This window comes from Anser brachyrhynchus, assembly GCF_964034855.1.
Source record: "Anser brachyrhynchus genome assembly, chromosome: 1".
Lineage (NCBI taxonomy): Eukaryota > Metazoa > Chordata > Aves > Anseriformes > Anatidae > Anser > Anser brachyrhynchus.
The window spans coordinates 106,103,041-106,123,323 of NC_137694.1; the positions used below are offsets into that span (position 1 = coordinate 106,103,041).

Sequence of the window (20,283 nt, forward strand, 5' to 3'; positions counted from 1 at the left end):
GCTCCCCCTCTGCACCCACCGGGGTTGCGAGGGCTAAGGACGAAATGCCCCTGCTTGGCGGAGCGCCACACGCACGTCCGGTGTCCCCCACCTCGAGCCCTTGACCCGCTCCCCCCCCCCCCCCCCTCCGTTACCCCCCTTTAATCTGAGCGGGGGGGCGTGCAGAGCTCCCTGCTAGCTCCAGCCTAAGAGCAAACCCGAAAAAAAAAAAAGAGAGAAAAAAAAAAGAAAAAATATTTAAAAAAAAAAAAAGAAAAAAAAAAGCAAATAAAATAAAGTAAGATATGCCGCGGGTGCTGGAGGGGTGAGCGCTCGGCAATGCTTTCAGGGTGCAATCTAGCAACAATCCCACCGCCACTTCCTCCGGTCTGCACGCCTCGCGAGCAGGCGAAGTGCTTCAGCAGCGCACGGCCGCAACTTTCTAGGAAACGGCGCGGGGGGGTCCGGGGGCCGGCTGGGGGCAGCGGGAGCCCCGCACCGGGGGCTCCCCCCCCCGCCCCCCGGCAAGGCGCTGCCCGGGCCGCGCCGTCGGCGCCCGCGGCTGCAGCCCCGCTGCCCCCGGTGGGAGCCCCCTGCCCCAGCCCGGCGCTGCTCGCTCTGCTCCCTCGCCTACCTCCGGGCAAAGCAGCCGGCTGGAAAAACGCGTCAACTTTGTGAGGTCTCTGCGGCAGCCCCCGCCGGGCTGGGGGCTCCCGAGGGGGAAAGAGCTGCTCGGGGGCGGCCCCGACGTGCATGCGGGTAGCACGCTGCCGGGGGCCGCTGGCCGCCCCCCCGGAGGTGGACTGGAGGGGAGGGGAAGGGAGGGGATGGGAGGGGGGGGGGGAAATACCGCCTTAAAAGTGTGAGTGCGGAGTTTGGGGCGCCGCTTCCCCTCCCTCTATTTGCATAGCCAATAGCTCTGGGGCTCTCGCTGCTGCGCGCTGATTGTTACCGGGCAGATTATATTTTAAGGACGCCTGCTGCCCGGCATCCAGAGCGGCCCCGGGGGTACGGGGGCGAAGAGCAGCCCCCTCACCTGGCCTCCTCGGGCGGGGGGGGCAGCGCTGCCCCCTCCCAGCCCGGCCGTCGCCCCTCTGCAGAGCAACGGGAGGGATGGGACCGTCTCTGCCTCTCCCCCCACCTCCCCGCCGGGTGCATCTCCCCGCCCGTCGGGGCAAACGTGGCTTTTTGGCTACCAAAAAGCTGCCGGGACTCCCTGCCCCGCGACCCCTGGCCGGGTGACGCCGCCTGGAGCCGGCTCTCCAAGGCGCTGGTACCGGCGTTGCCCTGCAAGAAGGGCCGCACGCCCCTCGTCCCGTCCCATCCCGTCCTTGCAGCGCTGCGTGTGGCCCCTCGCCCCCTCCGCCCCTTCGAGGCGAGGGCTCGTCGGGGCCGGGCCAGGCTCAGTGGGGACGGGGGCGCCTTTTGGGAAGGCGGGGGGGGGGCTGCCTGGGGGGTACCCCCCGCCGTACGTCGGTCAGGGACCCTCAGCAGCGCGGCGTGCCCCGCAATGAAAGGCTCTTTAACTTCCACCATTCATTTCCCCTTCCTGGCTGCTCCTGCGAACAGGGAGCGTGTTGTGGCAGCGCACGTTTTTCCTTCTCCAAACTTTAAATTCGTAAGCGCTCCCGTCCGGCTTTGTAGCCCGACAATGCGGCGATTGTGATTTATGGGGTTTCGGGGCGGGGGGGGGGGTGGGGGGGCGACACGGGGAGTCCTAATTGCCCAGCCCCGACTTTGGGAAGTTGGGTGATGTCTGGGGCACGGCGCCGGCGGGGGACGTGAGGCCCCCGCACCCCGCGATGGGATCCGCCCGCCCGAGGGCTGCGGCATCCCCGCCGCTTTGCTTGGGGGTTCCCTTAAAAAGAATACCCCCCCACACCCCCCCCAAATCAGTCCATGGAAGTACGCCAGCTTTGCGCTCGCGGAGGTGCCGCTGATCTGCAGCGACGTAATAAAAAAAAAAAAAAAAAGAAACCCACACCTTTCCCCGGTGCGGCGGCTTTTACGGTGGGTCACCGTTCCCAAAAGGAAAACGCGCCCGGTCCCCCCCGCGCTGCCCCTTCGCCTTGCCCCCGTGCCCACGGGCACTGCCGCATGCGACTGGAGGCAGCAGATGTTTTAACAGCCTCCGTGGAGAGATTACCGAGTGCCATATGTTAAATATCACTCTCCCTCCGGAAAAAAAAAAATATATATATATATATATATACTTTTCGCCCTCGCTCCCCTCCTTGTGACGCGCTGCTTCTGCCATTTAAAAGCGTAAATTATTAAATCCAGCGCTGCCGGTGGTTTTTTTTTTTGTTTTTTTTTTTTTTCCTTTTCCCGCGCCGTGCAAATCCAGAGTGACCCGGGTTCCTCAGGTGATGGGGTCGGTGCCACGGCTCCTGATTGCTAATGCAACATGCAGCTATCATGATATCGCTGATGTGTAATGGCATTTTATTAGCGTCAGTCCCAGAGCGATGCAAAACGCAGTGACTCTTCTTCTTCTTCTCCTCCTCCTTCTTCTCCTTCTTCTTTTTTTTTTTTTTTTTTTTGGTAGATCCTCATTTCCTCATCACTGTTACTTAGCTCATTTCTTTTTCTTTGGAAAATCCCAAAGAACCATCTTGAAGATGCTTCCAGGGACAGCATCGGAACAAGCTTTGCATCTGAAGCGCAGACCAATAGCAATGGTGTGTGTGCGCCAGGTGAGCGCAGGTTTTTTGTTTGATTAAATGAAATAAGTATTCCCTTGCAGTGCTTGAAACCTGAAGACTGGAGTGTGAAACATGAGAATCTGAAAGTGAAACCGACTGGAAGCCAAAAAAGAAACAGATGAATGTATTTCCACTGTCCAAGCTGAGGAAAGCCCCAAAAGCAAATAAACACCATAAATAATAAAATATGTATTAGATGCAAAAGAAAATTAGTCCAGCTGCAGTCACTGGAAACAGCCAGTCTTGGTGATTTCTCTCCCCCCCTCCCCTCCTTTTTTTTTTTTTTCTCCCATATCTGATTTTTATCTTTTTAAAGATAAAAGTTTATACTGTGGAGCACAATAGGCACAAAGTGATAAAAATCATTATTTTCTTTCCTCTGGTTTCTGATCGAAGGTTAGAAAGGGATTTGGATACCAAAGGAACTGCTGCATGTTTCCCATGTATTTTCAAGCGGATTTCTAATTATAAGGGCAAATTTTGAACTCTAAATATCTGTGTAGTCAGAGCTTTATCATTAACTGCTCCCTGAAACAACATAATCACTGAGCAGGTGAAATATATCCTGTAATAAAACTGCACTTGCCTTTAGAGGGTCATTTTATGCAGGCACAACAGTTACAGCATTAACTAATGAGTTCTGGGTGATTGCTTAATGTATTTTTGATTATTCACTCCTTTCTCTGTTATGCAAAGTTTCTTCATTATCCTTTCTCATTCCTTAGTTTTACCTTCTTGAGAGGAATAGTTATAAACTGTCTGCAGTGTACAGTGGGAGGAGTGCTCAACTCCACTTATAAATTTCTTTATTAGGTGAGTTTGGAAGGGACTCAAAAAAAAAAAAAAAAGAGCTACAAGAATGATTGTGTACCTGGAAATCATGTTTCAGGCTTGAAGACTTTGTAAATTCACCACAGGTAGCCCAAAGACACTCCTTGGTCTGACATTAACATAGTTAGAGAAATTGAAAGAAAAGCAGAGGAAATTAGGAAAGTAGAGGTGACGGATACATTTAGGCTAACAACAAAAAGAATTTTGTAGGTTTAATTAATACATCTATATTTCATTTAGGGCTGCATTTTAAAATTAGGTGAGGTTAAAGCCTGAAAAGTATATATTACAACAAATTGCAGTCAGAGTGGAAGGAGGAGTTACTATGTTCTGTGACCATTCTCACACACACGCACAAATCTGATATGCAATCCCTGTGATGTGTTCTGTCCTTAAACGTTTTGGATCTGTGAATCTGTGTAGAACCTATAATCTCTAGTAGCACAGGTACATGCAGAATTAGGGCAAAATCTTGCAGTTTTTCCTGGAGCAAGGGAACTGAAACTGATAAGAAGTTTCTGCTATAGCTAGAGGTCTAGGATTATGATTTTTCTCACTATACAGGACACGGGGAAATTTTTGCATTACTTAACTCTCCTGGTGCCATGTACTTTCCAGTGAGTGCTGCAGACTTGATCCTTTCCTTGGTGAACTCAGTGATAAGGCTGCCATTCTTTTACAGGGAGCAGGAACACATAACAGGTGCCTCCCACACGCCAGGAAATCAATTGAAACGGAGAGCTCTTGACATTTTTAACGGATTGGGCTCCTGGTATGCAGAACCTTACATAAACTCTGTCTTTTTTTTTTTTTGTTAAGTGGAAAAGTTGGTTTTTGAAGGAGAAATGTGAAAGAGCAAGAACCGTTCTGATGAGTTACAGGTATGGACAGTTGATATTTCTTTTATCATTAGCAGTAGTACGAAGGGGATTCATGGCAACAGAATCTTTTTTTTTTCTTTGCTCTGCTTTTGAATTATTTTGCACTATTCTACTTGAAATTTACTTTGCTGTTATTAACTTCTTGCATTCCATTATGTGATTTCCCTGCCCTCTGGGTTGTTCTTAGTTCAAAGATGATTTCAACATTAAATGCTCAATCTTATTTTCTTCCCAGACTATAATGAGAGATTAATAAAAGACTCAGTCCCCAAACCTTCTTCTGATCTTTGACTTTGAAGCATCTTGCTGTCACACACCTTCCTTCAAAAGTAATGATCTGACTTCTCTCAGTGATCTCAAAGTCTTGATCCAATATACATGGTTTTACTCTTATCAAGACAAATGCAGGGTTTAAATTCCCTATTGTTTTCTTTCTGTCTACACTGAAGCAAAGATTTTATATTTAATGTATGTGTATAGTATGCCCAGGTTATCACAAACAGGGAACAAGAGAGGAAGGAAAACCTTCAGAGAAAACTGTGGCTTTTATGGGGAGTTGGGAAGGATACTTCATGCCTTGGTTGTCCTCATGTTGCCGTGAGCTGGTAAATAATCATGAAAGTTATTCCCACAAGCAGCTATATTTTAAAGGCAAATATAATGGTTTTGTTAATCTCCAGTAAGAGAATTATCCTGTTACATGTTGAATAGTTTTTTGAAATGAACTAGGTGTGTATTTTCTGGCAAATAGTAAGATATTGTATAGTGAGCTACATCAGTATGAAATTTTGTTTTAGAAGCCATATGAATGACTGTGTTAAAGGACAACTTGTTATGGGGTAATGTTATTGGGCTTCTCGTTTTGTTCAGATGTATAGAGAACATCTGAGTTGTCAAAAGAATTGGATTTTTTTAAATGGAAGAAAAGCTAGGTTGTGTTTTTATTTTTTTTATTTTTTTTTCCCTTGGGTCATGGCTTATATCCTCTGTAAAAACATCATAAACTATCTGTAAGGAAGTACTAGTTTCACAACTATTCTGGTTTAAATGATCATTGGTACAGTATTTTGGATATTCCCTTTGCGTCATTCCAGGGACAAGAAGACGCTCACTAGAACTGGTGACTTTGGTCTTCTGAACATGGTCAAGTGTGAATGTAATGAAGAGTTTACTTGCCTGACAGGCACATTTAAAAGAAAGAAAAAAAATAAAGTAAACCAAAATAAAACAGTTTAAATAAATACTATTTACTGATGTAAACAATTTTCCTATCGCAAAACTTCTGAATTAAAACCTATTCTCACAGATAAATAGTTCAGGTATTTTACCACTCTGATCTTTGTCAATTACTTCCACACCTAAGCAAATTAATCAGTTATAAAATATGCTAACCTAAACTATTACGTTGCATATAATATTAATGACTGCCAGAATGCAATGCTATTACTTGCTTCTTCTTCCTCACCTCCTCTTTTGGGAATGCAGTATTTTATGACTATTTCTGTAATGGAGTGCCTTGGCACCAGCGTGCTACAAAAGAAAAAGTGCACACTTTAACATTAGCCATGATATGAAAGTGTTTTAAAAAGCTGTGCCCTTTTTCACAAAAGCGATTACAGCTGGAGTCTTCAGTCACTTGCCAGGTGCCGCATGGCTACTGAAGACAGTTTTCTTAAGGAGTGAGAATCTCTAGGTGGTATGAAACCCTTCTCGCCTGTGAGCTCCTTAACATCACTTGGTACCCCTGCTCTTGAGGAGCTGTTGCCATTATTGAAGCTTTGCTAGGCTTTGCACAAGTAACAGTGACAGAAGACTTCAGGGACTAGCCACTTGTCTTTGTCCAGTGGGACAATGAACATCTTTCAAGCTCTACCCACAACCTTTTCAGGTGTAAACCCCTGCCATTTTCACGCAGGTAGTTTTTGTCTGACCAGGGTGCCTTGCTAGACATGGTCAAAGTCATGCCTGCTTTGTCAGATACAGCCAAAGTCTGAAGATGTTCCTGTTAAGTCTGAGCAAAACTATGGCTGATGTGGGTAGGAAGGTCTCTTGGGCAGGGACTGAGACAAGAAAACATCTGGAGGGCTCCCAAATCACCTCCAATGCTCCACAAGGACAAAACACGTTGGCAGTAGCCAGGCAATGGTGAGTGGTTATTCGTGGGCCACCTCTTCCCAACAGCCATCAGAAGGAATCTCATCTCTTCTCTGCAGCAACTGAGTTGTTTTCCCTGATTCTGGAAGTTCATGTTCAGGGTCAGACACAACTTTGTATGTATGATGCTCTTCACCTGTACTTCAGCTCTCTAACTGAGCATAAATACATATAACTCTGAGAGAAACAAACATTAGACACAGACTAATGTGTCTTTAGTTGGAAGGGACCTATGGAAGTCATCTAGTTCAATCCACTGCTCTCAGCAGGGCCACCTTCCAAACTACATCAGGTTGCTCTGGGCCTTGTGCAGCCAAGTTTTGAAAATCTCCACAGATGGAGATCCCACAGCCTCTTCAGGCAACCCGCGCCAATGCTGCACCACTCTCAGGGAAGAAAACCCTTTTCCCTGTTGTCCAGTCAGTGTTTGCCTGGCTGAAACTTCTGTCCTTAAATTTTCCTGAGCATTCAAAAAACAGCAAGAAACAATGATAGTTGCTTGCTGTCCATTGACATAACTCTGTAATACATAGGTCAGGATGTAGGGCAGAGAATGTGTGTTTAATTGGTAAATGGAACTAAACTGCCTTATTAACTAAGAAAATCACTAGCACATGTTTCAAGGAAGGAGAGCAGAGTGCAACCTCCAGATCTCCTCCACAGTCTTCTCCCTTGACTCCATTCCTGGTTGTGCGCTATATGCTCTTTCCTCATCCCTGAATTCGCAAACATATACCCCCCAGCAAAACCCTGCTGTGCTACTGTCTCACTTCTCTGTGTGTGGAAACTCTCACCTGGGCTTTCACTTCATGGTGACATGGCAGTGGCCAGCTTGAGCAGGGAGTTAGTTCCTGGGGCGATGTTGCTGTCTCCTCCTCCTCTTGCTATTGTTCCCAGTTTCTGACCACTGGCACTGGGCTTCGGGGGCCTTTTGCCTGAGTGGCTGTTGTGACGGCCAGACGTGAACATATGAGCTGTGTGGTGTTTTGTTGGTTTTGTTTTGTTTTGGGGTGCGGCTCTAATTTTTATTTATAGAACTCATTGGTAGAAATCGTCGTACTCAGAACAGATGCTTCACAATGACCTGTGGGGTAGGAAACCAGTATTTCTATTTTACTAATGGGAAGCTGAGACACTAGGATGTAAAGCAACCTCCTACAGGGTCTTCACGACACAGTAGTGCTGCCTGTCCGATGTTAGACCAGTACCTGAAAAGAAACATCTCCCTCATCAGCATGCGTGGGCTTCGTAGCGTTTTTAAAGCACCTATTAACAGTACAGAACCCCAGCCTCGTTTTATATACGCTCTCCACCCCTGTGTTCGAGGCTGTCTTTTGTTTTGCCCTTATCTCAGAAACATTGCACAAGGGAAAAAGGGAGTGGTGCCAGTTCTTCTGTTCGTGAATGAATGGATGGATCATTAGAGACTGTTAGCACCTGAACGGGCTCGTTACCTTCGGAGAACAAAGGAATTGCTCTGCTCTGGACAAAGTCAGTGCTACCCAGCTTCTCTGAAAGGCAGGGACTGAGGGAAAAGCATCCCCTTAGGAGCAGGGCTAACAATCCTTTTGCAAAGAAAGATTGAAAACGAGGGGAAAAAAAAAAAAAAAAAAAAAAGGAAGAGAGGAACATACTTCTGCAAAAAGTATGTTCTTTAATGAGATAGAGCCTGAGAATAGGCGCTGCAAGAGAAAGACTTCAATTTCATGTAGAGACACCTTGTGCAAGTGTGAGACAAGGCCTTTCCTGGGAGGACCTGGAGAAGAACTCAAGTGAGGCAAAGGATGGTGAAGAACCAGAGACAGGGAAGTAGAATGGGATTTTCTATTGCTTTTTTTTTTTTTTTTTTAGCTCTATATATTCTCTTTTGCATCTCTGAGGTGGTAAATTATAAAGCAGCAGGGCCCCACAAATGTGGAGTGCATGCAGAAGTATAAGCTGAAACTCCTGGAGAGCTAGGAAGGCCAACGTGTTATTCTCTAGTTCTAGCTGTGGGGTCTCAGGATGAAGTATCTGAGGTAAGGCACTTACTCTGAGAATATTCGTAGAGGTTTACTGTTTAAAGCAGTGACTCGGTTTGGTTTAAGGAAGCATGAAAAGCACACATCCAACGTGCTAAGACCCAAACACAGTAGTATAAATATTCAGAGTAAAAACGGAGCAGGTTTTGAAAGGATTTACCAGGTTTGGGGGACTGTGGGATTTCTTGCTCATTTTGTACTTTTTCCTGTGAAAGTCAGGGACAGATTGAAATCTGCTGACTCCAGCTCTTAGAAGATGGTTCAAAGGACCCAGCTCCTGGCTCAGACTTTCCAAACCCTGCTGGGAATCAGAGCATATGTCCAGAAGAGCATCAGATACTCTAGAGAAAGCTAGAAGGAGAAATAATTTTGCTTCCCTTCTAAACTGAATCACAATTATAATGTTTGCTGACAACTTTCTTATGCTTATTGTAACTGTAGCTTTTTTTTTTTTTTTTTTTCTCACACTACAGAAACAGCATATTCTTGTCATGCAGCTGTTGCTTACTGTGTCTTCCTTCTGCTTTGGGTGGATTTTCCCATGTTCATATCCGTAGCTTTTGAGTCCTTCTGTCACTGAACAGCTGCAGGCTGATACTAGATAGAGCTGATTTTTTTCTGTGTTCACACACGAGCGGGCTTGTGAACAAAAGATTTTAAAGAAAGCTGATAAATGAGCAAGGTCTTTTGGACGATGCAATGTTGCTAACATCGCAGACAATAAAAATCCTTGTACTTGTACTTCACTTAAAGCGAAGGAAGACATAACTCAATCTGTTTTATCTGTGAACCTCCAAGCTTTTCCCTACAGGGTTGAGAGAGGATGTTCTATAATGAACTAATCTTTCATGTGACAGAAAGGGAAATGCTATCTCACAGCCCGATGCTTACATTTCTATCTGCCGTTTAACTTGCGTGTTCCCTTCTAATGGGAGTCCTGTTCTCAGCATTCAGAGCTCAAGAGCGGGTCAGGGTTTCCCGGGTGGTTCCAGCTCTGACATGTGCAAATCACAGAGCTTCCCTCTGTCTGCAGGGAAAGAAGATACAGCTATCTCTAGATATGTCCATCTCGGGCGCATTACGAGGCTCGATTCAGTGAAGTTTGCCAGCTGTTTGGCAGGCGTAGGACGGCGGGCCCAGCCCGGCACACTGACTGCCATTGTGTCCCGAGTGGGATAGTAATAGGAGTGTACATGGGGAAATATCACGTACACTTGTCCTGTTCTCGCATCTCTCTCATGTTTCCTTACAGCCACTGGGCTTTGGCTTTTGCCTGTGGACCCTGGGGACATCAGCGTTATTTGTTTTTTGGTGTCCCCCCCCCCCGCCTCCACCCCCTGTTTCCTGAACTTTTTTCCATTCTTGAAGTAATTCTTCCACACTTGGGGAAAAACAAACAAAACACAGTAGTGACTGACTCATTCAGCTGGCACCATCCACTGTCCACTTCTGTACAAGTGGACACAAGGACAAAGACATCCTGGTGCCCTGGGAGGGGGTGCCATGGGGGGTTCCCTGGCCAGCTCACCCTGATTGAAGTGCAGGAGGTTTTTCTGTGGAGGAAAGAGGAAGGCCAGGGTGTGCAACGATGGGTTTGGCACAGAGCTGCCCACCCTTTGCCCCCTCTGCCAAGGAGCTTTGCCAACATGGACATTTGTGTGTGTTAGGGAGACACAGTGTGGGCTCAGGGTGGGGGGAGGAACATGCAGACAGATGGACAAGGGAGAGTAGCGGGGTTATGCCCAGCTCTGCTCAGCCTCAGTGAGACAGCCCCGTGTCACAGCTGCTTGGGACGCTGCCAGGATGGGCTCTGGGGTGAGCATAGTGGGTGGGAGGTGGGGGGGGAGCACCAAACCCAGGCTTGATGCTGGAGGAGAAAAAGGAGGTAAAAAGAAAGCTGGGCATAGCTGTAGACAAGGTACGGGGCTCGGCGTGTCCTTGGTATGAACTGGCTCAGCCATATCCCATTGTTGTCCTGCCTTGCTCCTTCTGTCTCTTACCTGTGGTATTGCAAGGTTGGTGGGGAAAAGATCGTTCGACGGACTTGTGTTCGTGCAGCAGTTCAGACAGTGGGCGCTCCTGTGAGTCAGACACACATGTACTCGTGTCCATGTGCCAGCAAGAAGACCTGGGTTCTGCTATACCTTCTGTTAGAGAAGGCTGGTCATTTTACACCTGTGTTCTGCTTCCTCAGGAACAGGAGAGCTGCAAGGAAAAATTAATGTTAAGGTGTCCATGGCATTCACCTGTTATACGAAGTGCTTACAGAAGATCAGAGTGAAGTTATTACATGATTTTAACAGCTTAAGCCAGTGAAGCCAGACTTTTGCAGATGTCAGCCTGCCAAGGCGCATTGCTCTGTTGGTGTAGGTCTGTGAGCATTATGGCCTTGTGGAGTAAAGTCAGGCTTGAGAGACATTTATCTTGTGGTTGGCTGAAAAAAACTGAAATACTGTGACTGAGTTAGCTCTCATGTAGACCGATAAAAAGCCAGAGAGCCAGCTTCTGCTCTGGAAGAGTTTTCTTTTCCCCTATTTTTATTGGTGAGATGAAGACATGTAACTGAAAGGGATGAGGTAAAGAAGGGTAAAGGGGTTTGTGGAATATGGGACATAGCTAGTCCACTGCGGACATTTTCCAACGGTATACGTTTTATCCTCCTTTGTTCCTTATACAAGGAAAGTGCTCCATATAAATCATAGCAGAACCTCTTCACTGTACCTCAGACCTTTCCATGCTGCTTTTCTCTTCCCCAGTCCCTACAGAAACTTGGCAGTGGCAATACATCTGGTGTCCTGTGATTGCTGCTCAGCATGCTGAATGGTACCATCTAATTTCTTCCCTGGGCTCCCTGCCCTTCAGTTCAGACCCACCTGCTGCCTCTCATTGTAATGCTGCATGTGTGTCCGGTACCATAGTGGGAGCCTGGGCTGTGGTTACCAGCCCCACTTGGGACGGTGCTTCCTAGCCAGCGCTGAAGTGTCATCCTAAGAGTGGAATCTCATGCTGGGGAGAAGTTTCTGCTAGCCCTAACATACTGCAGATACTTGTCATCTGACACTGCAAGCCTAGGAAGATGTTCTCTATCATTTTGTTTTCTATTCCTAATAATGATGGCTTAATGTAGGAGGCTATTGTGATGAAAGCATGGATGTGGCAATGTGCATGACGGTAGACAATTGCCTGGGACCTTAAGTAGAAAGGGAACAGAACCAGTGAAGAAAAGTCAGAGGAGCAAGAGGAAGCTGAATGTGTTTTTTTTTAGGGGTGTTGGAGGTGGGAGAGAGTTAAAAGTGTCAGTTCTGTTTAGAAAAAAAAAAAAGTGGAGACGTGCAGCGAAAAGCACAGCTTAAACTCTGCACAGCATACTGTGCCAACAGGAGCTAAGCTAAAACAGTGGGCACTGATGGAAAATGACAGCTGCAGTTTAAGTCAAGAAAGGATTCAGGGCCATCTTCCATCACATTTTTGACAGGCTGCAGCATGGTACTGGCCCAGAGATACTACATCATCTCAGTGGGCATGAGGGGGAATTAAGAAATCTGGCAGCAATCTGAGCAAACCAAGAAGCTAAGGTGAAGGAACACAGTATCAGAGACCACCCAAACATCATAAAATGCTCTTAGCTACACACTCGAAGAAAACTAAGTGTGTTGTGGGGGATTGCTTACTGAGTGACTGTTGTGAAAATATTTTGTACCAAGGAAGTACTGTGATCTATAAAGCCTTATTAATGAGCACAGTACTTCATAAGTGGGCAAGAAAAGTACTCTAAAGTAGCACAGGGTTGGAAGGGATCACCTGCATCACCAGGGCAAGTCCTCTGCAAATCAGAAGCCACTGAACAGAAGCACTGAGCTCAAAATAATTCACCATTCGTTTATTCTCAATGACTCCACCACAGCTCAGAAGGCTGTTCAACACTCCGTAAGAAAAACCTGCAGGAAAAGTCCAAAGCAAAGCCATGGGAACAGTGTTTTATAGAGCAGGGGGACAGATCAAGGACTTTGCCAGAATGGTCAGCTCCTGCACCAACAGATAATTTTATTTCCCTCTTGATCCTAAAAATTGGGTCTTCATCAAACAGCTTCCAAAGGCTCTGTCAGTCAGAAGACTGCTTATGTTCAGAGAATGTCAGTATAGCCACAGTCCAGGAGTGTTGGAGGCTTTGGTGCTCTGAAAAGCCCTGCATGGTGACCCATATCTTCGTTCAAGCTGTGGTTGATCAGGGAAAGGCAAAAAACATTTTTCATGGAAGCATAGAGCTCATCAGCTAGTGCAAACAAAGGATGATTCAATCCTCTTACAAACTTTCATGGAGATGCTAACATCTATGAACTCCTACTATGCATGTGAAGGCACAATTCTCTCCCTCTGGGAGTTCTTCCATTTAGTCATCATCTCCTCTTCGTAAGTTTCTAAGGCTTCATCTAGGGAGAAATAAAGGGAAGAAGATGGGAAGAGTAGATTGCATTTAAACTTGCTTAGCGCACAAGAAGAGGTGTCCTGATGTGGCCCCTCAAGACTCTACACCATCCTGCTCAGGCTTAGCCGCTCCTGGGGTGCTTAATTGTGTAACATTTTTGGTAAAGCTTTTTCCATATTTGCCTTAGTAGAGCCATGGCACCAATTTCCCACTACTGATCACAATCTGGATCCGTTGTGAGCCTTACAGTAGCTAGCCTGCACCTGCTGGTACTTGGGGTGATGTGAAGGTACCCACCCGGGAGGTGGGCAGGAACCGGGGGGAGGTGGTGAGGCAGTGGTGGACTGGGAGGGGCTTTGGGGAGGGAGCTCTCTGCTCCCACCTGTTGGTGGCTGAGGGAGGGATAGTTGGTGGTAGAGCTTCATTTGCATAAACCCTCTGCAGAGAAGTCTTCCGATGACGGTTTGGGTCACCATCGACTCAAAATTGCCTTGGTGTGGAGAACAAAGAGCTTCCAAGACGTTGTCACGACCTTCTTGCTTGTGTTCTCTTCTGAGCAGTGAAGGTTTCTTTGAGCGGTGGCACCATTCAAGCTGGAGTTTGGTGCAGAGCTGCAGAGGGGACTTCAGGATAGCAGGCGAAGATGAGACCTTCTGCTGGGGACAGGAGAGGGAAAGGGCAGCAGTTGGGGGTGCGTTCCCAGCTGGCAGTCTCAGGGCCAGGAACCCCGCAGCTCTGGGCTGGGGTTGGGTTATCTTGGGCCAGGGCCCAGCTGTGTGCTCCCAGTGAGCATGGCTACCTCTGCCCAGAGGTAATGAGCCAATGTTCTGGGCTTGTCCTATCTTCTGTCACCAAACTGGAGATGGAGTGTGGCAGGGAGGCAAGGGAAAACTGAGCTGGTCTTGAACTTGAACTGAGAATTGCCCTGCTCATTTACTCTCTCGGAAGGAGAGGTGGCTACCACCAAAGATTCCAGGGAGGTTCTGTTGCATAGGTTGCTGCTGTGCCTTCCTGAACTAGTTACCTGTTTCTTTTTCCCTCTTAGTGTTTCAAACTCCTTGTGGATTAGAGAAGAAGGGGGGCAAGCTATTTTTATTTATTTATTTTTTCTAAATTGTTATTGCTCCTGGACAGAAGGAATCGAGGAAGGGCACATCTTATTCTGCAATGTTTGTCCTCTTGCAGCGTGCTTAGAATGTGGGCAGTGACCATGAGTGAAAATTTTCAAAGCTCTCTTGGGAGCTTGGACACATCATGTGCTTTTTAACCTTCCAGGAAGCTTTTAACTGTTTCCAGTTTTCTCAAAATGTAACTGAATGATCATCCTCATGCCTTTGACCTGTACCTTCTTGCAGGGCTGGGGAGTCCAGCAAGGTAGGTCTTGGTTGTTGTTTGGATGGGAGATAAACAAACACAATTTCAGTTATCTAAGGAAGTCTTGCTAGGGATTTGGAAATTGTCTTCCTTCTGGTTGGTTCTAAAACATTAGTAACAAAAATAGTGTCTGTGCCCCTGAAGGCACATTGTTTTGGATGTAGCCAGTGTCTTAACCACTTGTGGTCTTCAGAAATCCTGTAGCAGAATTCTAGTGAAGACAAAATGGTGTGGATGGATTCAGGAAGACAAGCAAAGCCCAGAATTTTCTTCAACATCCTACAGTATAAAGCCCACGAGATACCAAAACACTATATATACAGTGTTAGCTACTGAGGGTAAAGTAGTAATGTAGCAAGATTTTAGATGGCATCCTGGAGTGATAGTTAATACGCTGACAGCATCAACCTTAACATATCACATGCAAAGGTCCCTCAAAATCCCCAAATACTGCTTAAAAGTAGTAGTGCATTTCATTCCTCTTGATTTCGAACATTGAAGCTCTACTTTCAAGTGTTCTTTTATTTTTTTTTTGTTTTTGTTTCTCTGTGAAGGTGAAAATTCTTTCATAATCTAAGGTTCTTTTTCCCCTCTTTTTTTTGTTTTGTTTTCTTTTATTTTCCTCAAAAGAGTTGACCAACAGAAATGTTTTGATGAAAGTGACATGACAAAGGGTATAAAGTTTTCAGAACCAAGCAGAGTTGAGGTAAAGTTTCTGTTGAAGTGGGAAGGGAAAGGTTGTTTGCCAGTCCTAGGGACTAGAAAACAGTAGGAGTAGGATGCACCAGGTAACATGTGAAGTGTTGGTGAGAATAAAGATAAAAATAAAAAAAAATGTATTGTACTAGATATGCAGAGAATCACTAATAACCTTTCAGTATATGCAATGAGAGATACAAATGTTGAATGTAAGGACAAAAGTTTTCATTAGAAAACACCATTCCTGTAAAATGTGAGTTCTTTTATAAACTGATTTCTGTTTCTCTGAAATAGTTTAAAGGAAAATTTGCGAAGATGCTGTTTAACCTTTTTTTTGTTTGTTTTAAATAAAATAGTCTTTTTTTTTCTACTTTGAAACAACTCTTTCCATGAGACGTTATATTGAATGCGTGTGATTTTGCTGTCAAATAAAAGTTGAGCACAAACCAAAATCCCCTGTGTAGTCCTGAAACAATTTATCATTGCTGATGAAATTTTCATCCTCAGAGAGGTGTGGAACTTTCACTGTTCTTTCTGCCTGAAGCTGAGCTGAAGTTTGGACTTTCAAAATACTTTAGTGAGAGCAGAGTCCACAGCTGCTGGTTCTCTGAAAGAAATAGTCCCCAGTACCCATGGAGCCCCATAGCCTAAACGTGTATCAAGCAGATGAAGGATGTGTCATGGGGAAAAAAGGGAAGAAGGCTCAGTCTTCAGTGTACTGAACAGTCTGGTCTCAATTCAGCAAAGATTTTAGCAGGCTTAGTTTCATTCTCAGTGACTCAGTAACTATTTACATGCCTAAAGTTGAGCACCTGCTTAGGAATTCTGCTGGCATGAAGCCTGAATGAAGGCTAGGCATCCCTGGCATCAGGTCCATTTTTAATTTGCTAGTTTCAGACTGTTATCCTCCCCAGTATCACAACCCTAGTCCAGGTCTCCACTGATTCTTCTCCTACCCCCTTATATTCCAGGCTCCAGCAGAAACTCCTTGAGTCCTCTGATTCTCTCTTTTTTTTTTTAATACCTTGCTTTATTTCTTTCCAAATTATGATTACCTGCAGACTTAATTTCAGCACAAATCGTTCATTCATCCTTGATCACATCATGAATACGGGTTTAATAAAACTAGTGCTAGCACCAACTGTTTCTAACACCTCAGGAAAATAAAGAAAACCCTTACTACTTCCAGTTTGATTCATTGCTGTTTATCATTACCCCTTGCTTCCGGTCTTCTAGCCAGTTTGCAGTCCACGTGTTAATACTTTTTTCCAAGCCAATTTGGACTAATTTCTCCACTGATGGTTTCATGGGACACATTATCAAATATTTTATTAAAATCTGAACACATTGTATGTCTTGTACTCTCTTCATGCACTAATTGTTATACATCCAAATAATTAATCAAATATGGCTGGCAAAAAAAAAATATTTTAAAACTCTTGTTGCCTATTTCTCACAATTCTGTTACCCTGGAGATGTCTAATGATGCACACCCACCTCCCTCTTCCACCCCCCAAGTTGTTTCTGTACTGTATTTTGGATAAAAGCTAGACTTACAGGATGAAGGATTCTTGTGGCCACTCTGCATTGCACAGGGCTGTAAGCCCTTCTGGGAAGGACTGCTGCCTGGAAGGGTGTGTTACTGGATGCATCACCAGATGAAAGACTTCCCAGCCAAGTAACCAGTGATTTGGAGTACTTTTACACACTGTCATCCTTGGCCTGTTTTTCAAAAGGCACTTTCAAAAGGGTAGGCATGAGCAGTCAAAAGGAATGCGAACAAAATTACTTGTCACTTTCGGACATATTTGTTTCTCACTCACTGTATGAAAAGACCCAGTGATCAGAGGTGGATTGGCTAATAGTATGTTATTTACATTGTTACACCTAAAACTACCTTGAAAAAGGCCTCAATGCCTCAGCTAGGTCTGCAAGTGCGCGGTTTAGAGAGTGCAAACAGTCTAAGAAAGACCCTTCCTTTAGAAAGGGAAAAATTTTTCTTAGGAAAAAAAGCCACTGCAGTGTGAGGAAGGATGAGATATGAAGGCTTGAATCAAAAGGGTCCACTAAAGCTGTAAAATCTGCCAGTCTGCAAATGATGAGGAAAAGGAAAGACTGTATGGAAAGAGGGAATGTACTTTAACAGGTATCAAGCTCAGCAAAAAATCTTAATTAAAAAAAAAAAAGCTATGTTTTTGGTGGTTTGCAAATCATGGTCAATGATGTGATATAAAACCATCTGGTAGAGATAAGTGAGAAACAAAACTAGATTATTGTATGTCTGGCATTTTGTACTGAGTTTTCTCCATGTGTGGTGGTGCTTCAACAGAGCTCCTTGCATTGCATACTTTATAACAATTCAGTGACCACAAAACATTGCTTTTATTCCAAGGGAAAAATTAAATCTGAGATTTTTTACTGAGATTTTCACAAAGATCTGAAGTTTTCCAGCAGTGCTCTGTTTCAGGTGAGCCTGAATTTGAATGGTTTGATTTGTTAAGGTGGCCCCAGATACTTTGACCAACAGAGGCTCCACACTAAACTGCACAACCCCGTGTGGCAAGAGAACCTGGAGGCAGCATCCTAGCACCGCTGAAAAGTGCTGATAGATGTTGATGTAACTTAAAATGAAACACAAAAGATGAGCTCAACACCAGTCAAAACATATCCGTCAAGGGATGCTGGTTTTTTTTTCTTTAGTTTTGTTTTGATACGGAGTGACAAAATTAAGTTTTCAGTTACTGTGCAATATTTTTACTATTGCATTTGATGAATCTGTCTGCAGGCAGGAGGACAATTACGATATTTTCCAGATGTTGGAATTCCCTAGCTCTTCTCTTTTCAAGTTCTAAATTATTTCATTTTCCGGCATGCAGTTGTTTGCATCTTTGCATATCTGCTTTCTCTGAATGCCAAACCACAGTTCCACTTCTCTCCAAAACCATGTGTTTGCAAAGACACCTCCAAACCTTGGAAGAAATCTATAATATTTATTCTAAGCATAGAGAGAGTTGTTTAAGACTTTAAACAGTGGGTTAAATCTCAGAGTCATTACTTTGTGTTTTTGTTTGTTTGTTTGTTTTTAGCCTTTTATCAGGTAATGTTACATTTGATTAAATGGGTGCCTGTTTGAATACAACCATGTGGCTGCATTGCTGAACTCTGGGAAATGAGTTAGAGCCAAACACGGAACTTCTACCCTGCCTTCCTGTGGGTGGATGATTGTACCAGTCGAGACCTAACTGGTAAGTGGCAGCAATGTGATTTTTATTGTACCCAAGAACGTGGCCAATTGCTTTGTACTGTTTTGTTTTCCAAGCCCACTCACAAATATATCTAGGCTGATACACTGTTTCGTTACTCTGTAGACTCTGGTACAAAATGTAGCATACATTGGCCTTTCATGTGCCATGCCACCGATGGACCTTCAGTCAAATAATACATATATGAGACCTTTTCCATGGAGAGAGACTCTAGCAGTGCTATAAATGGAGCTGTACTTCTCCCTGTTCTCTTGGAGTTGTCTCTTTAATCAGTTTAAAAAATCACGGATGCTCACAGATTTCTGTGGAAAATAAATTTGCAAAATTTATACTAGACTTTCTCTATACTTTTGCTGGTTTTTAGTAAATTGAAGTATCTGTGCAGCACAGTTAGACTAGATACAGACTTAATGTGCCTAAGATGTTTCCCACATGACCTAATTCCACCTGGCTGAATGCATTTCAAAGACTTCAGAGAGTCTTGGGTTTGTTGATGATCTTGCTGTCTGGTTGTTTCTCCAATAGCAAACACAAGTGTGCTGAGATAAGGCTTTGTGCCCAGAGATAGAATAATAAGGGTTGGAAAAGATCTCGAAGATCATCTGGTACAATCGATGATGAGGAAATTGAAGTCTGAAACTGTGCTCCTAAATTCCCTCACCAAATTTGAACGATATTGAATGAAATAGGAAGAGTTGCCCGAGTTAAGTAGGGTGCCTGGAGCACTATCCAAGGGCCATGTTACGCTGCGGTGCATATCCAGTCTCTTATAGGGTCGCTAGGAGGTGGCACAGGATGTGGGTGTGCTTGCTTTCTGCCCACTGGCGACCTTCTCATGCTGAAGCAGAGACAGGCATTGGTCTGAAGGCATATGATAGATACTGTCTGCCATTTTGCTCTACCAATGTCCACCTGGGGCACTGGTAGATTTAATTCCAGGGAGCCAGTGCAGGCTAATGCTTGCTCGGCATTGGTTTGCATTTGTGGATGAGGTTCACCACTCCTCTGGGAAATCCACAGCTGGAAAAATATTAAAAATCACTGTCCCCACTGAAAAAAGGCTAAGCTAACGTACCTGAGAGTGTGGTATGCTTTGAGCTGATCAAAAATCCAGCTGCTACCCAACAGGGCACTCCTTCTCCCCCTTGCATCACCCCGCCAACTCTCTTGTGCCAGTTGTGGAGTTTCCCTGGTCAGGCACCAAGCCAGTGTAGGGACCTTACCCAGAAAGAACCTGTTCAGCTGTTTCAGCTGCACTAGTTTCCCACCACCTCCCTCGCCCCACCCCAGGTTAGTTCAGCAGGAGGTCAGTTGAGCTCCAGAGCTCATGGCACACAGGTCTGGAGGAGGGCAGGAAGACTGCCTCATCTCTGTCACAAGTGGTCATGAAATCGGTACTGGCACAGTGTGAAAAATACCATACCTACAAAATACTACTGCATCTTTCAGGAGTGAATCACTAGTAGGAATCACTACTTACTAGTAGGAAAGAAAATTTTTGAAATTGCAGCTCAGTTGAAAGGTGACAAATCTATTTGAGTTCAATGGGGACAGGGAATTTTACATTCTATTGTAGTGATCAAGAAGTAGAATGTAATTAAAGGCTGGACCCCATATGTAGCAGAAGGAGCAAAGTATTTTGGCCATTCAGTCTTCACTCCAGTGTTTTGTTAATTTTCCTGCACAAAAATGCAGGTTTCTATGTGGAATGATCAGCTGGGCTTGAAAGTGTGGTCTTCACTTCCTTTACAATGAAGACCACACTTTGGTGCATTATTGATCCATCATTCAGAAAAGGTGTTAGGAGTAAAAATCAAACTTGGCAAGAGGATTGCCTTGGCTCAGCTTGTTCTTTAATCTGAAGAAGTACAAAGTATAAACCCTGCCCTCCCCTCTCCTGCCCTCCAAAATATGTGCTTCCCCTCTGAATCCTGAACTTATCTTCTTAAC

The 20,283-nt window shown here is 45.0% G+C and overlaps 2 protein-coding genes and 1 long non-coding RNA gene across 25 annotated transcripts in view; 1 reads left to right on the top strand and 2 right to left on the bottom strand.

Annotated features, from left to right (window-relative positions):
- The window catches only part of CCND2 (cyclin D2), a 41,713-nt gene extending 40,840 nt beyond the window's left edge, over positions 1 to 873 (bottom strand). Inside the window, exon 1 of the mRNA XM_080551660.1 lies at positions 614 to 873. Within this exon, the coding sequence (XP_080407786.1) occupies positions 614 to 734 (121 nt within the window). The 5' untranslated portion in view covers positions 735 to 873. The remainder of the gene's footprint in view (positions 1 to 613) is intronic.
- Positions 874 to 2,669: 1,796 nt separating this feature from the next.
- LOC308176271 lies at positions 2,670 to 7,439 on the bottom strand. Its single transcript, XR_013938199.1, has 3 exons — positions 7,345 to 7,439; positions 3,556 to 3,624; positions 2,670 to 2,780 (listed from the first exon to the last, which is right to left on the bottom strand). It is a non-coding gene; the product is annotated as an uncharacterized lncRNA (long non-coding RNA).
- A 520-nt stretch (positions 7,440 to 7,959) lies between these two features.
- Positions 7,960 to 20,283, top strand: part of LOC308176229 (uncharacterized protein) — a 48,554-nt gene continuing 36,230 nt past the window's right edge. For 18 of the 23 annotated variants that reach the window (XR_013938149.1, XR_013938150.1, XR_013938151.1 and 15 more), the window contains exons 1-2: positions 8,220 to 8,359; positions 18,157 to 18,315. The gene's annotated coding sequence lies outside the window, so the exon portion shown is untranslated. Of the gene's footprint in view, positions 8,360 to 8,453; positions 8,569 to 18,156; positions 18,316 to 20,283 lie in introns of those variants that run through there. The other 5 variants (XR_013938145.1, XR_013938146.1, XR_013938147.1 and 2 more) reach the window with 5 other exon arrangements.